Source organism: Gavialis gangeticus, unplaced genomic scaffold (assembly GCF_001723915.1).
Source record: "Gavialis gangeticus isolate Ggan-Ray unplaced genomic scaffold, GavGan_comp1, whole genome shotgun sequence".
Lineage (NCBI taxonomy): Eukaryota > Metazoa > Chordata > Crocodylia > Gavialidae > Gavialis > Gavialis gangeticus.
Genome location: NW_017729022.1, coordinates 26,948,938 through 26,966,712, shown reverse-complemented (window position 1 = coordinate 26,966,712; position 17,775 = coordinate 26,948,938). Strand labels below are relative to the sequence as shown.

The 17,775-nt window shown below is 44.2% G+C and overlaps 1 protein-coding gene across 1 annotated transcript in view; it reads left to right on the top strand.

The window, feature by feature from the left end:
• BEST3 (bestrophin 3) overlaps nucleotides 1–13,724 on the top strand; it is a 48,907-nt gene extending 35,183 nt beyond the window's left edge. The window contains exons 5-10 of the mRNA XM_019514718.1: nucleotides 1,964–2,118; nucleotides 2,691–2,768; nucleotides 3,189–3,341; nucleotides 9,134–9,214; nucleotides 10,055–10,206; nucleotides 11,067–13,724. Of these exons, the coding sequence (XP_019370263.1) occupies nucleotides 1,964–2,118; nucleotides 2,691–2,768; nucleotides 3,189–3,341; nucleotides 9,134–9,214; nucleotides 10,055–10,206; nucleotides 11,067–11,949 (1,502 nt within the window). The 3' untranslated portion in view covers nucleotides 11,950–13,724. The remainder of the gene's footprint in view (nucleotides 1–1,963; nucleotides 2,119–2,690; nucleotides 2,769–3,188; nucleotides 3,342–9,133; nucleotides 9,215–10,054; nucleotides 10,207–11,066) is intronic.
• The last annotated feature ends 4,051 nt before the right edge of the window (nucleotides 13,725–17,775 follow it).

Below are 17,775 nucleotides of genomic sequence, written 5' to 3'. Positions count from 1 at the left end.
CAAGGCTCTGTCCTTGGACCCATATTGTTCAACATCTTCATTAATGATGTGGACATTGGAGTCAGAAGTGGACTGGCTGAGTTCGCCGATGACACCAAACTTCGGGGCAAAGCATCCATGCCAGAAGACAGGTGGGTGATCCAGGCTGACCTGGACAGGCTCAGCAAGTGGACGGATGAGAACCTGATGGTGTTTAACACTGAAAAAGGCAAGGTTCTCCACCTTGGGAAGAAAAACCTGCAGCAGCCTTATAGGCTCTGCAGTGCTACACTGGCTAGCGCTATGGAAGAAAGAGACTTGGGGGTCATCATTGACCACAAGATGAACATGAGCCTGCAATGCGATGCTGCAGCAAGTAAAGCATCCAAAATGCTGGCTTGCATCCATAAATGCTTCTCAAGCAAATCCCAGGATGTCATTCTCCCCTTGTACTCGGCCTTGGTGAGGCTGCAGCTGGAGTACTGCGTCCAGTTTTGGGCTCCACAATTCAAAAAGGATGTGGAGAAGCTTGAGAGAGTCCAGAGAAGAGCCACGTATGTGATCAGAGGTCAGGAAAACAGACCTTACGGCGACAGGCTGAGAGCCATGGGGCTCTTTAGCCTCGAAAACCACAGGCTCAGGGGTGACCTGATGGCCACCTATAAGTTTATCGGGGTGACCACCAGTATCTGGGGGAACGTTTGTTCCCCAGAGCGCCCCAAGGGATGACGAGGTCAAATGGTCATAAACTACTACAAGACCGTTTCAGGCTGGGCTTAAGGAAGAATTTCTTTACTGTCCAAGCCCCCAAGGTCTGGAACAGCCTGCCATCGGATGTGGTTCAAGCACCTACATTGAACACCTTCAAGAGTAAATTGGATGCTTATCTTGCTGGGATCCTATGACCCCAGCTGACTTCCTGCCCGTCGGGCGGGAGGCTGGACTCGATGATCTTCTGAGGTCCCTTCCAGCCCTAATGTCTATGAAATCCATGAAATACTGTAACAACCTGTATTGCACCATACATGGCAGCTACTTCATTGTAGTTGCGTGCTATACTGCTATGGCAATGTAGCTGCTGGTCATGTGTAGATGCCTGCAGATGCTACATTGCCATAGCATATTGCTACCACAAAATAGCATCACATGTAGATGCACCCTATAAGCAGGACCTGGTTTAAATTGTGATTTTGCATTTTTCTTGAAAATCACAAAATTAAGTGATTTTCATGAAAAATGCAATTTGCAATAACATGCCACAATATGGCTGCTTGCTGGGGAGTTCCAGATGGCTGCTGCAGGCTGGAAAAAGCATTTCCTAGCCAACAGCAAAAGCCTAGCAGCCCAAGGGAGGGGGGGAAGAGAGTCGCAAAAGGGACAGGTGGAGAAGAGAGCTTGGGGATGGGGAGGGGAGGGGCTGTTTGCTCCTCCAGGTGGGAAAACTGGGGCATGGGGTTGTCGGGGCAGGGGGAAAGAATACATGCGCAGAGGGAGGCAGCCCCCAGGCACCTCCCCCGGTGCCCGAGTTTTCCCACCCAGAGGAGCAAACTGCCCCTCCCCTACCTGGCACCAGGGCCATCTGCCTTTCCAGTGAGGTGGGAGGAGGTGCATGGGATTTTCAGCAGCAATCAGAGGCCTTGGGAGCAAGGCCTCTATTGCTGCAATTAAATTTGTCTCTAAACTTGCCCCCTCAGCCAATCAGGAGGTGAGTTTGTGGGGGCGGAGGGGGGACTCCATGATCTGGGAGCAAAAATGGTGGCCCCCACCATGATTGGGCTGTAGCAATCCGGGCCCGCAACTTAAACCAGGTCCTAACTTTAAGTATAGTTCACAATAGTTTTGTACCAAAATTACATCCCAATATGTCCAGAGCTGCGTGGAAATTAATGTTCCATAAAAATGTATTTCAGAAAAAGAACTTCACCTGTAAGTTAATTGCACCCTGTCACACTCAGCAAATCAACTCTTTTCCTTTTGTAAGCAGGTTTCATGACAGCAGATGAAAAAAAATTATTTGACAAGCTGGCATCTCCCCATCTTAAATACTGGGTTCCATTTGTCTGGTTCGGAAATCTGGCAGTTAAGGCACGAAAAGAAGGTAGAATCAGAGACAGTGTGGACCTGCAGACCCTGCTGAATGTGAGTAGAAAAATTCTATACAAAATTATACTTAAATAACTACATAGCGTCTGTCCAGGTCTATAATTGAATCCCCGCACTATCCCCACTGTGAGTGTCATCAGCTGCGGGACTGGCAGTGGATGGTAAACTTCTGCAGCTGGGCGTCTCTCAGTTGATGGGGCTCCCAGCCACATGGGAGCACTGGGCCTCATGTTCAATAGTGTAATAATTTTGCTGCTGCTTCTTATCACACATTTTTGTGGAATAACTTTGTGGCTTAATCACTTCTTTTATCATGCCATTATGTGATTGAATTTGTGGCAGGATCATTATTAACTGGTTAAATCACACCCTAAGTATAATGTGTAGATGTGGCCCAAGTATAAAACTAAGCACTGTAAGCCCCTCGTATAGCTTTCACATATGTTGACGAGTTCCTGGATTTATTTATAAATAAATTTATATTCCACACACACAGCCCAATGTTCTACTTTAAAGACTTTCATTTATGTGAAATAAATGTAACAAAAGCATTTTATTAAGTGTCAAAATTATGACTCGTCATGAGTTTTGTTGTGTTTCCTATTTAGGAAATGAATAGATACCGGTCTTGGTGTAGCCTTCTGTTTGGTTATGACTGGGTTGGAATTCCACTGGTCTATACACAGGTACTGAGCTATTACCATTTCCAAGTTTTGGAGCGAGATTTGCAGAAAGGGAAGCTTGAGGCTCCTACATTCATATTATGTACCCTGACAAAGGGCCTGAGTCTCAGAGATACTGAGCATTCAGTAGCTCCCTTCTTGGGCTTGGGCTTTTGGATGATCATACATTTTAGGGGATATTTGACTTGAAGATGCTAAGAAGCTTTTCTGGTATGGTAAGGTGGGTTATAAATAAAATTTTTGAGTTCCTCATGGACTCAGTCCCTGGCCACCAATAGAACATGCTGCCATTTTGTTGATAAGATCTACCTACAGATTTTAGAACAATATTATGTTAGGCACCCAGGTCTCTTTAGGGATGTGGTGCTTTGTATATACATATTTTTTGTGCTGTGATTTCAATGGAGATTTTGTTCATTTTAGGTCGTCACTCTTGCTGTCTATACCTTCTTCTTTGCGTGCCTGATAGGGCGTCAATTTTTGGATCCTGACCAAGGATATAATGGGCATGAGTTAGATCTTTACATTCCAGTCTTTACATTGTTACAGTTCTTCTTCTATGCAGGATGGCTCAAGGTAAACTATGTTTGTTAGCTACAATAACAATATTTGTTTTCAGTTGCCTTTCCACGTGCATGATCAGAGGGCAGGAGAACAGGCCTTATGATGAGAGGTTGAGAGCCACGGGACTCTTCAGCCTGGAAAAGTGCAGGCTCAGAGGTGACTTAGTGGCGCCTATACATTCTAAGAAAAGGTCATAGCATCATAGAAAAGTAGGGCTGGAAGAACCACAGGAAGTCATCTGGTCTAACCTTCTGCTCAAAGTCAGGTCAGGAACCTGAAAGATATAAAAAGCAGAGGACTAACAGTTCCCAGTGGAATAGTTTTTTTTTCAGCATCAGGGCCCTGGATTTGGACTGTAAACTGCCAGAAGAGGATAGAAAGTTAGACCATAACTCTCATCCTTTTCCAGTTTCACTCCCAAATGGGGAGATAGGGTTCCAGAGTCAGAGTGGGTGGAGGGGGTCTACAACACTTGGCAAAACAAGCCTTTAACATCCACTATCAATTATTAAAATCCAAAATTAAAACTGGGTAATTTTATGCTTATTAAAAAAGTGACAGCTATTATTGACAACAGTCATGCCACAAATAGCACATTAGAGAGAAGAGCCAAAAAGAAATTGAAAGCTTTTCTTATGCCCATTGATTTTTATCTTAATTGGTCAGTTAACATATCCTCATTAAGCTGGTAATTAGGTAATTAAGCAATCTACTCCACACTGATTCTTTCCTCTGTGAATAATATCATACTACATGAATTAAAAAGAAAAGGACAGTAGTACTATGAACAAAATGATGGAAAACAGGCCAGTTTAAGGCTTACAATAGGCAGGTGGCTACAAGTGGAATTCCTGCTGATGCCTGTAAGAGCCATAGACATGGACAGCTGGCAGGAATCAAGCTTTATAGTTTTCTTTGACTTTTAGTCATGCAGGTTGGCACTTCCTTGTGTGTAAAGGTCAAAAGGGCTGCAAAATGCAGAAATCCAGCTGTAATCACCGTGTTGCACTTGGCTATAAATTGAATCATTCTATAAAATTAGAGCAGATTCACTCCAGTTGCTTATAAGTGCTAGCAAACCACATGCAACCAAGCCAAGCCAGGTACTAGGCTGTTCTATGCATCAGGCTGCAATGTAGTAATATTGAATATAAAGAAAAATATTGAAAATAATATTATGAACCCATTCAATGAAACCCTGAAAAAAAGTCAAGAGTTAAACCTGACACTCCTTGCTCAGGCCTTTGTGAAAAAATGGTCAAACAGTAGGAGTAATGTTGTTGTTATCAATGAATACCACAAGATTAGTATTATTTTAAATGTAATGCCTGGGGTGGTGTTTAGTCATGCTGTTTGCCTAAAAATAATTTTAAAGCTTTTAAAACCATTGCAGCAAGCGGAGAGATCCTATCACACAGCACTGCCACAGCATCTGAACCGGGAGCTGCTACAGTTGCAAATTTTAGTCCTGTTTGTTGCATAGTCCACAAGACCCTGGATACAGGATTGCAAAAAGCGACCAATAGCCCACACATTCCACTTCCTGTACAGTTCAAATGTGCACATGGCTGAAGGGTTTTTGGCTGTTGGTCTGATTTGTCACATGTACTGAATAGAGAACAAGGGTTCCCATAACATGAGACACTGCTAATCCCACTTCCCAATTGTTCTGGATTAATTTATAATCCTTTTAGGTGCAATAGCCAGCAAGTCAAACAGTGCTTTGTTTTCCTGGCATTGCATTTCCTGCATTTGTCTTCAGAGAGCGTAGGCAGGTGTTCCATGCCAGTGGGAGGTCAGCTAGTCAAAAGGCCACTGCTGAGGTTTTCCCTGCCACTGCCCTATGCAGGCCTTCCAGCTTTTGTTAGACATGATTTCTAGTGCACTCTCATGTTACTAGGCTGTGTTCTAGACATGTCTGAAGCAGTGGCTTCACTTGGTAGTGGTAGTTTGTTCTCAGGTTTATTTCTACCCAAGCAGTTACATAATTATACTTGAAATATTAATGCCGTGTACCAGGGAAAGGAATGTCAGAGGCATCTAGCTTTCTTCTTTTCCCTCCTGCTCCGTCTGGGTTTTTAAGTGTGTTATGGGGTAAGTGTATCATCTCCCACTTGCTGATAAAGAGCTAGTGAATGAGATACAACTAGAGTTTTTCTGTGGCTATTGAATGGTACAATGTAGAAAAAAAATTTTAAATGTGACATTACTATTCTTAATTATTCCTATTTTGAGAGCATCTAAAAATTGGAGCCTCACTAGACAGGATCTATGCAAACACTTAGGCCGTTTGTAAATGACATTTTAAAGAGGGTTTAAAGCAGGTTAAATGCCTTTTGCACCGTTTTAATGGCATTGCTGCTTGCACGAGTTTGCATATTTGGCACTGTAGCACATTTGGTGGCATAATGCACCTTAAATGACTTTGGGATGCTGCAAAGTAAATCATCTCCAAGTAGTTTTAGTTTTCTATCCTACAGCTATAGAGGGAAGCATTGGGCTCTGTGTGGCTCAGAGAGTCTGCAGGCAGACGGTGTAAAAAACCCAGGAAGGCAAGCTCCACAGAAGGGGGGGGGGGAAAGTGGCAAGCCTGATCTCCCCCCAGAGCCTGCCTGAGCTGCATGGGGGCCTGGCACTTCCTTCTGTGGCTGTGGTGCCCCCCAGGACTGCCCAAGCCAGGTGCCTGTGGGTACGTGCCGCCTGGAGGGGAGGCTGCCGCTGCCATGGAGGGAAGCACCAGGCTGCCATGCCCCCTCCCCGCCCCCCCCCCAGCTCAGGGACTACTCTGCTCACCAGACATGGGGGTTTAATTTGCCCTAAATTGAAGCAGTGTTTTTACAAAATCACCACTTCAATTTAGGGCAAAGTAAACCCCCATATGTCATCTACAAATGGCCTTACCCAAAGATAGTCTCTGTTTAGCCAAGGATAGTCTCTTTTCCCTGAAAAGCATTAAATCTAAGGTCTCACCTCAGCAATTTCTAATGCCCCTACAGTCTCCCACAGCCATTCAAGACCCCAGTGGCTTTGTGTGAGCCCAACAACTCATCCACAAGTTGTAAATCTCAGAATTTGGGCCTAAATATACAAAACAAAATATGGGATGCCATGTCTGTGGCAGCAACTGGAAGTGAGTCTAAATCTCCTACGTTCCAGGCCAGTGCCATAACTACAGGATTTCTCTCCATCATTACCACATACTGCTGATTTGTAGGGAGACTGAGGCATTTTTCTATTCAACCCAAGTGAACAAGATACAGGAGAGTGATAAAGACAACTGGAGAGCATCCTACTTCACTTATGACACCTCACCTCCTAAAAGAATGACCCAGTTACTTTCACATCCCCGGAAGTTCCCCATAGGAAGAAGTTCCCCCTTTTGAAATACCAGAGTCCCCATCTTGGAAAGCGTAGCAGGCCAAACACAATAAACATCCTTCATTTCCTTTCCTGTGAAATTATTTTCAAAGTTTATATAAAAAATTCCCCTGGCAAAGACAGTTTGGGTTGCTATAATGCCTCCCCAAAAGGGATTGTCTGAATAGGTTTTTCAAGTTAAAAACAGATGCATGAACAGATGCCCCTTTCTTTAAAAGAAAGCCCTGTGGCTCTTTGTTGATCTCTCTTGTTGTGAAGGAAGAGAGCTCTGTACAGAGAGCATCTCTGTAACAGGTCGCCCTCCCCAGCGCCATCTTTTGCCTGTTCTCTGCGACCTATGAGGGGCGCCCTTGAAGTCCTCTTAAGGTTTTTCGTGTCCCGCTTTCTACTCTCCTGCCACATCTTGATGGAAATATTATACAGATGTTCTTGTAAGCAGGAGACTGCCTACTGTATTTTGTATGTTGGGGTTCTCTGCCACCAGGGCCCTTAACTCCTGTCTTTCTCTAGCTAGGATTCCCCACCTAAACCCACCAGATAGGCTTTGACTCCAAGGCTCTAGCTTGGTCTTGGGGCTCATGGCCCTCCTTTTTGCCCCAAGTTTGGATCCCAGCCTCTCTGGCCCAGAGGCCTGTCTACCGGCCTTGCAGCCAGGGAGCTGCAAGTTCAAAGTCGGGCAGTGGCCCCGAACCTCTACCATCCTAGTCCAAAGCATACAGACATACCCCAGGTGCACTTTGGCCTTTTATGATTGTGCCCTCTGGTACTGGGGCCTGTGCACCCCAAATACTGCGCCCTCTTTGGTACCAGGGTTCCCATGCTGTAGTGGGCCCCCTGCAATGAGGCCTCCTCCTTCCCCAATAGCCTCACCCAAACCACAACTTGTTAATCAATCAAAAATTATAAACAATATGTCCAGGAACTATACCTGCCTCCAAAAAATATAATTAAAGAAGGCAGCATGCCAGCTTACATTTTCTCAAGGGTTTGTGCTTCTGTTCCCCACCGTCTGCTCCAGTCCTTCTCCTGGGGCTGCAGCCACTTCTCCAAGAGTCCTCGGTAGTTCCCCTCCCGCAGCAGCTGGGCCACTCACCAAGCCTCTCCGTGAAGCTCTTATACGCACTCCTTCCTTTTTGGCTGCTGGCCCCTACTGCCACCCAGCCCAGGGGTTTTATAGTTCTGGCTTGCCCACTTCCGGTCACCTGACTAGCTGGCCAGGCTCAGCTTTTAATCCCCACCTTGCCAGCACTCTGTGCTCAGGAAGTTCTGGTTTTAACGGGGCCAACCTGCCTTCTGGTAACAGGGCTAGGGTTCCCTGTTATAGTCTCCCAGCAAAGCAGTCCAGAAACCTGGACCACAGTCCTAGGTGTTTTCTGACTACAAGGGCCTGGCCTAATAAAGAGGGGCTGGCAGGGAGCACTCCCTGCTTTTGTGGCCTACCCTACTTCTGGAATATCAGACCCTCACCAGAGAGAACTGCCTGGCTTTTCCACAAATTTCTCACACACCCTCAGTGAACTCATCCTCTGTCCCTTTTTCAGGGAAAAAGGCTAAACAAAACTAAAAAGGGCTTAGGGGCAGCACAGGAGGGATCCTTCACACGTGTTTGAGGGCCAGTGTACCTACCTCATTTCAAAGATACTTCTCCATCCCCCTCCTCCACTTCATGTTCTTCAGTTACCTTTTCCATTGAGAAGATTCAAACTGCTTTGCCTGAAGAGTGTCCACTGGAATTGTAATGATTTCAGATTTAGTGGAAACCCCTGGTATGAGTTAAAAAATATTGTATTCTGAGTTTTCTTTGCCATAAGCTAGATACAAGCACACCATTACATTTCAATCTTTCAAGTAAACTACTTTTTTATAAATACAATCAGAAGAGAGAGAAGTACTAAGTGGCATAGTCCATCAGCAGGCTGTGAACTCACCAGTAGTTATGTCCTCACAGGGCTCAGACAAAAGATTAAAAAATGCAGAGGTGCACTGATTCCTTTCCAAAAATTCTAGTTGTGTTGTTCTGAAATGTTAATGTCATGTTTAAAAACAATTGTTGGAGAGGACTAATAATAGCATGCAGAGTCTAACTGCTAGAGCATCAGTTCAAATTAGCCCAAGGCACTAGTAACGAATGGTGTAACAATTCTACACTTGCCTGGTAGCTACTCAGCATGGTTCTTAGTATGTTGGTGTTCATAACTATGATCTACAAAACCAGAAAAGAGATTAAAGGCTGAATAACCAGGGACACTGAACTATACTCTTATCTCTGGACTTGCGAAGTATGATAGAGTTCATATTGTGATAGAAGGGAGTACTGGAAAGAGATTAAAATGAGATCTTAACAATCAGCTTCTTCCAAGTGAGTTCAGGGAACAGCACTGGGCTTAGCACACAGGCATTTATTCACCATATGATTGTAATTTTAGGTTGCTGAACAACTTATTAATCCATTTGGTGAAGATGACGATGATTTTGAAACTAACTGGTGCATCGATAGAAACCTGCAGGTCCATATTTTTTTTGTCTTCACTTGCATCTCTTCTGCTTAAAATATTGTAACTGTATTTGTTATTTCTCAGATAAGGGTGACTCCAAATAATGGCATAAATGGAGCATCGTGTAAAACAACACTTCACTTGATGGAGAACATATCTTTAGAACAAAAAGAAAAAACACTCTTCTTGTGCTAACACTCCCCATTTAGTGCAGATCTGGGTGGACAGGACCTGACTCCACCCCTCACTATGTGTTGGGCCGATCAGCTGGGTGAACATCAAAAAGGGAATTAATTTGCGCCAGCTGTTGGGCTCTGAGGCATATTGTATGATATCTGACCAGCTTCTGGGGCAGGTCAACTGCAAGGCACTTACAGCAAAATCGCAACTGAGCCCTTAAAACAGAAACTAATGGAAGGCCCCGGTACAAGGATGCACATATGCTCTGTAGAAAATAGATTTAAATATGCAACCAAGTCCCCCTACATGTGACTCCTACACTGGCAACATGAAAAGCACAATTAGCAGGCCATACACATTTAGTCTGTACACATAACACTTGAGAATAACACAATAATGTGTCTAAAAAATCTTGTTAATGAAAGTGTTTACTGGGAAAGTTAATCATGATGTCATTTGGGACTAAATGGGGGTGCAACAAGAAGGAAGTTGTTTTGCAGCATAGGGGTCTTCCCTCAGTTTAAGGTAATGAGATTTGCTCTATAGTAGGAGCGAGATAACTTATCATATCATAAAGATCAATTCCAAAATAATATTTACCAGGTAGCAAGAAAAAGAGTATTTTGTACATAACATCTTATTAAAAACAATTATATATATTAATGATCCCAGGTCTCACTTCTGGCTGTGGATGAAATGCACATGAACTTACCAAAGATGGAAAAAGATATTTACTGGAATGATACATCTGCCCGGCCACCATATACCCTGGCAGCTGCCGATTACTGTATTCCATCTTTCCTTGGATCAACTATTGAAATGGGGTAGGCAATGCCACAAGCTTTTAATGTCATCAAGAAATGTATAATGATACATGAAATTTATATGTCATGTCGAAATGTGACCCCAGAGCTGAGATTTAACACGGAAAAGTAGATAAGATTAAAATATTTATTTTAATTCAAATCGATGTGTACAAATGCAGTACTGAGAAAATGTCAGTGGCCATTAGACAAATAATGATTGAAGCAATCCTTTTAGGTGAGGGACACAAACATAGTCCTTTGGGGGTTTTTTGTGGTATGCTACCTGTATAGGACAACATGAAGAGGCCTGATATTTCTTAGTAATTTTTCAAGATACTACATGCTCTGTATCCCATTTACTACATCCCATTTATTTGCTTGTTCAATGAATGGATGAAGAAGTGACTAATACACTGCATAAAGCAGACACTTCCTTCCCTCACAGAGCCCTAATCACTTGGGACTTTGTGCTTGGAGGAAGCGGACTCCTCCTCAAGGTCTCTTCCAGTGCTATCATCCCATGGCGCTACCCCTGAGGAGCACATGATAGCTCCAAAGGAAGAGGAGGAACCATTCTGAAATGCTCTGTTGCCCTTGTGACTCCCTCCTCACCATACTGCCAAGGATTTTCCATGTTTTGCTTTTAGTTGCTTCTGTCCACTGAGTTCATTATGTGGAGGTCCTTCCTAAAGAGCAGCACATCTGTTTTTCAAGTTCTTTGGCTAACCGTCTGTAGCAGAGCTCTGCTTGTATACTGACTGGCAGATAGGAAATGTATTGTTACATAAATCATATTTTTCACATCAGGGTTTACTCAAAACAAAGTCACTAGAATAAAGGAAATGGAGTAAACCTGGCTGTATCACTTTATCCTACAGGCAAGTTGATGCAGAATTCCTTCATGGGGAACAGTGGCCCTGGGAAGAGGAGAAATTGCGAAGACAGCCTTCAGTCCTGAGACGAGTTAAGAGATTTCTGAGTGTCCATGAAAGCTCTTCCTCCCCAACCAAGAGGAGCTACTCAAGACAGACAAGCGAGGATTCAGTGTTTTTCCCTGCACATGAAACACGCCACATCAGACGTTTGCAAGAAATGCATTCAAGAGGGAGACATTCTGCCTTAAACACAAAGAAACATGAGCTGGCTGACAGGAATACCAGGCTGCACAGCAGCATAGATCTAGAGACAATCAGAGAAACCAGCAAAAATGACATTTTAGAGAGCCATCACCCTAGTGACAGTGACATTGTCTTTAAGACAGTCTATTCACTCCCTGAAATCAAGCTCATTAAAACAGAGAATAAAATACCTAACATATCATGCAACCAGAATTTACAGGCAGACATCAAAAGCATGCCAACAGAGAAGGATCCCCAAGAAAAAGTGCCTGAGACCCACTGTGATCCTGTGGATCCTCCACTATTTCCTTCAAAAATGGCTACATTACCTACAAGTTCTGAGAAACTTTCATCCATATTCATAACAGAGGAACCAAACCCCCTACCAAGTTGGACAGCCCCTGATACCACAGATCACAACAGAAACTCTCAAAGGTGGAGTTTCCCAGACTTCCACAGTCAAAGTACATCAAGTACAGACTCTGCACCTCTTTTACTGGATTCTGGATTGCCTTCTGGAGGAAACATCATTAGCAGTGAAAATGTTTTCCCTGTCCCTGCTGCTGCAAATGCAGTTGATATGTCCACACTATTGGATGCTAAAGAAACAGCTATTGTAGAGTTTACTACTGAGAAAAAATGAAGGAAAATGCTGACAGGGATTCATCTGGGTTCTGAGTGCATTCTGTGTCTTACAGAGGAAAAGACTGGGGGAATGCAGAAATGTGAGGATTCACCAAACACAACTTTCTTTTAGTTTGGGAAATAAGCTGAGTTTTCAGTCTCAAGTTAAAAGCTGTTTTTATCTAGGTCTTCTAAAACTACAGAAATACATACAGGAGGCTCAGGCATGACACCGTACATCAAAGAGTTGGGCTGTGGGTCAGATCCAGTAAGGACTTAGGCACCTTAAAGTTACGTCCTGCAGTCCTCAGTGTCTGGCCCGCAGAATGGAATATGCCTCCTGTGGTAGGTACATAGGCTTACCTGTACAATGCACAGAGAGAACTAGAAGCCCTAGAACAGGACCCAAAACAACCAGTAGGGGTGTATCCGAAACCCTGTCCCTGTCTGGACCTCAGGGATGTGGCTGGAGGAGGAACCTCCAGCCATTTGGGATCCACAGCCTTAGGCACATATAACCTCCTTTTAAAGAATAGAGCTGGACTCAAGTTTTTATTTAAAATGTTTCAGTCGTGGGGTTGCCTCCCTACATTTAAAACTGCAGAACTCTGGTGGTTAGAGCACTCATCCAGGAAGCGGGAGGCCCAAATTCAATTTTGTTCTTTCAAGGGGTTCAAACTGGCATCTCCCACTTTCCACAAGTGTCCTAACCATCAGGCTATGCACTGTTCTGGAAGGGTGGGGAGGAAAGAATCTTTATCCCTCCTATTGAAGCTGTACCACTGCACAGCAAAGAATTCAAGATTCACTGAGGACTCTGTGATCTAGTGGTTAGGACAATCCTGGGAAGTGCTGGGTCTCTGCTCCTAGGGCTAGTTCTGTATTTTATCCAATGACTGTCTAATGTGAAAGGCCTAGGGCAGGGACAAGAACTCAGGACTCCTCCCTTCCCTGGTGTCATGACCTCGGTAGGCACCATGAGCGTCTCTCCGCTCCCTAGGATGCCCCCCACAACTCGTCTGCCATGACTTGATGGAATTTTAACTGAAAAGGAGGAGTTCAGTGGTGTTCTAAGCCCGGGCCCAGAGACAGGGGGTACTCACTGCCTTGTCGCAGTTGGACCTGGGGCTCCACCTTCCCTACACCTCATCCACTTGCCAACCATCGGAGTTGTTGTGCCGCTGTGCCAGCCTGTTGTCCCAGCTTCTCTTCTTCAGCTGAGGAACCCCAGCCTCGTCAGCCTCTGTTCATAGGGCAGGCTCGTGGTTGCAGCCTACTCTTCACTTTGGGTCCTCAGTCTTGCTTAACCCCAGTGCAGGGCTTGTATCTGTGGTGCCCTTCTCAGGCTTGGGGTTGAATAAACCCTGCCCATGTGCTGGGGTTGGCGGTTGACCCCAAGCTCACTCTTGTGGAGCCTGGGGTCAATGAGCCTCACCTGGTTCCAAAACGCTGCCCTCTCCTATTCTCTGTGGGGCAGAGTCATTTGCAATTACTGTTCAGCTGGGTCACACCCTGGCAAGCTCACCTTCTTGCCTCCTGCCTCTCTCCCACTTGCTGGCTTCTGCCAGCGTTTTTAAATCCCCCACGGTGGTGGCTGCAGCTGATGTCATCAGCTGGCCGCTGCTGAACTTAATTGAGAGCTGCTTGAAAAGCCACTGCAGTGCCAGTTCATGCAATCCGGCCTGCCTCTCAGGTAAGTTTTTGGAGCTGGGTTACCCAGGTCCATCTCCCGGAGCATCAGGATTTGTCCCCAGCAGTTCCGGTCCTCAGGAGCAGCTCCCGCCACCACACCTGGAGAGTGCCCTAACCACTAGTAACAGTTACACTCTTTTTGCTTTTTTTCCTCTCCAAGTCCTCTAATGAATATTTAATTCTTTTCTGCACAGTGGCACATCCAAGTCAGAATAGGTTAAACTAGTCCAGTCAAGTGGGAGGTGAGAGATGTGAGTTTAAGACCTTCAGGCTGGGAAAGCAAATGAACAGAAATCTCCCACCAGCTGGGTGAGTGCTCTGATCACTGGGTATTAAGCTAAGGCAAGTGGAACCATCACTGCCAACTCCTCCAACTGTGTTTTAGGAGAAAGCTGCCATCACTGCATTTTGTGAGAGCCCAGTCCTGTCAGCATGTTTCCAGCACTCTCAGAGGATGCCTGCCAGACTGAGCCCCTCAGGAACTTAGGCAAAGGCACTCAGAGTTCTTGGATCTGGATTAGACTTTGGAGGAAAATGGGTATTGAGCTGCTCAGACTGAAGCACTTTTGGGTATACACACCTCTAGGTGATAGGGAATGTTAAGGTCAATGCAGGAGGCAACTTGAAAGCTAAGGATCTTTAGGTGTTAAGTAGCATTTGAGTTGCTGTTTTTTTGCGGGGGGGTCACAGTCTTGGACTTGGGTGCCTTGGTTCTGCATGAGCCTTGCTTCAGGCACCTAAATGCTGTACTGGATTGAGTCCTCTATTTCTAAAGGGTATTATTTGGATTATGGTGCTAAAGTGTCCCCATCATAACAAAGACTCTGGCAAGGCACTATTAGACTGACAGTCCCTTCCCGTGGTTAGGCTTCACCTAACAATTCCCAGCTCTTGACAACATACTTTAACCTTTCTTTTTCTAGGGTTTCCGAGTCTCACTCGGGAAGGAGAAACTCACTGCATCTCTGGCTATGATGGGGGAGATTGTTTCCCTCTCCCCTGGCAGTAGGAAACCTTTCTCTTGCTTCTCACTCTTGGAATCCAACCTTTTCCAAGGCCAGATATCTTTCAATCAAGTTGCTTTTATGACAATAACTCAAGAATTCTTTTCTACCCAAATGCCATTAAGATTAAAAAATAGTCAATACTAAGGGCAGACGTATAATTATCATCTCAGCACAATTCATTAACAACGAAGGTCCAAGTCTCTGCCCACCATAGATGTGGATGGCTCCAAAGGCAATGGGACCAGTACAGTTACTCTTCTTAGGTAGCAAGCAGAGCACATGGATTGGAAGGTGAAAGTCCTTGAATACCAGAGGCACCTCTCTTTGCAGCCTGAGCTACAATAGCAAAGGAAGGCAAGGCACCCCTCAGAGGTTTGGCCATGTTTACTGACCAAACAATCCCTACTCCCATGTTAAAAATGGGTTTTGCAGTTGCTGCAAAGGGGAGTGTAGTAACAGCCATAAGACAGTTTCATCATCCAACACAGTGGACTATACAACTGTAATGTTTGTTTATGCCATAATGAGCTGACCAGTCCTGAAACTTTCTAGGTGTTTCCATTCTAACTTAGAACTCACAGAACTCAGATCACAGAACGCTCATAGATAGAATATGAGTCTGACTAAAATTTCTGTTAGAATAATATGTATGCATTTATGATGGAAACAAGTGAAATTAATCTGTATGAAATGCACATGGAATACTTAGCTAAGGGAAGAAAAATATCCAGACTGCTGCTAAGTGAACGACACAAGGTTTATATGCATGTCTTGGGTTAGGACCAAACAAATAAAGGTTATCTAGACAAAGTTGGCTTAGAATCACTGCATACTTAAATACAAGAAGAAAAAAATTGACATGGAGTAAATCAGGCACATTATCTTAACCTGTCCTGCAAAAATTTCAAGATGGCAACTGGGAGGACATGCTGTAGTAGGAGAAATAATTTGCAACAACAAATGCATGAGGTGTAGACTTCTATTCAGAAGCACAGAGCCAAGAACATATACCAAGGAGCATCATAAGATACGTTACATCAGAAATCAAGAGCAATGTTGCAAAGGTGTCTGTGTGTAGACAATTTGGCCTATATTGTTCCAATGAGTGTGAAAATGGAAGCTTACATTTAAGAGACCATAAGTCAAACTTTGTCAAGGCCAGCAGTAAGCTTTATATTTGTTCCAAGTCATTCAGTTTACCCTGAAATATAGGAGCAGCACCCCCATTGACCCACATTTATTCTGAAAGGATTGATTTCCATAAATCAATTCTGGGCTTCACATACCACAGATCTGTACTGTTGCATCAAAAGAAAATCAGCATATTGGGAGTCATACTTGAGAAGGAATGCGGATGAGATAGAAATATTTCCTGAAACCTGGAGATTACTTAAAAGCATACTGTTTTACAAAAACCTTAACCATTTGGATAGGGCCAGTTTTGCAAAGATGCCAAGAACTTCAAACCTTTAAGTGCCAGAAGTTCTGATTCCTGGAAATGAGTATCAAGGCTTGTGCATTGGCTTGCATGATAGATTTGATCTGCAACAATCTTCCAAACATTCACTATAATAATTCAGTTGTGAATAGTCATCCCATAGTTACTCAGGGAACACACTGAACCATGTGCACCTGTCATTGGGGGAATGCATATTGGGAGAAGGAAGATGCTATCATTCCTATTGGCCTTTATATTCCCTCAGAATGCAGATGAGGGGCAAAACAGATCTCTTTTGCATTCCCAAGATTAAAGTAGTATCAGAACTACTCTTTTGGGACCTATGCTGTCTGTCAGGCATTCCAAACACACACACATTTTTCATTTTCACTGATGGCAAAGCCAACTGAGACTGGGCCCCCATTATGCTGGGCATTATAAAAACGTTGAAGATGAGCCAGTGCCTGTGCCTTGAAGCTCTCATAGCTCAAAACTGATGAGACAGACAAAGGGTAGAAGGAGGAGAACATGAACAATGCATCTATGACAAATGTTAGATTAGTTCAGTGAATTTTGTTCTGATTTGTTGTTTCAGACTTTCCAGTGGAGTTATCTTAGGACAGAATTAGCCAGATAAAAAGACAAAAGCGGTGGAAATGTGAAAAATGAGGTGGAAAGTGGCATGAAGCAAACAGCTAACCACCACAGGGCAGAGACCACTGAAAGTGAAAGACTGTAGCTAGCAGTCTGATGACCTCATTAAGGCCTGGCAGTCTCTGATAGGACTAAGCTAGCATTGTCCTCCCCAGTTTCATTCCTAAAATGTGCCTGACTGGGGGTGGGGGGAAGGAGGAGGAGGGGACACTAGATGGCCCTCCTGTCCCTGGAGGGAAGAGTCCCTCCCACATAGATCTAGGAGCAGGGGGTACTGGGGAAAGCAGGGCTGGCCACAGCTTCCTTCCCAGTACCCTGCCTACTTGCTGACCTCCTACAGAATTCTTCCCACACAGAACATGATACTAGTGAGTGTAGCAGTCACAGAGAAATTGCATTGACCAGAGATCAGTGACAGTCCAGGAACAGAGATTAATGAATAAGACTACTGCCTGTCCCTTGAACATTTAGATCCCACCTGAGTCATCCCTTCAAAGATATCAAATCTTCCCAACTAACAGTTACATTCTCTACTGGGTAACTTAGGTCAACAAGTTTTTTCCTGGCCATATCTTGCAATCAGATAAATGTACTGACGGATCTATGTTATCCCTGAAAAATTCCTAGAGGCGGGATCTCTCTCTACTTTAGTGAGGAATGTGTTACATACGACAGCTGTTTCTGTCTCCAACCTTGCCACAGAACCGTCATTGTGTGAAACTGCCATAGATGAAATTCAGGGGCTCCTGGGAGTGAGGAAGGGCACACAAGGGCCACCTTGGTTTTGCTCTGATTCTTCAGTGTCTTTGAAGTTTTTCAAAAGGTTATTTCCCACATTAAACAAAAGATTCCAGTCTATAATTTTAAAAAGAACAATGTTCAATGAACCAAGCACTTGTTCTCACTCAGAGAGCCAATGATTAAGGATAAATGGTTAAACGACTCGGAAGAGTAATAAAGCAAATGCCTTTTCCTTCTGTAACATCTAAAGGATAAAGTCAGAACAATTGCGTTTGATTGCACAGCACTATTCTTTTGGGTGTAATATATCAAG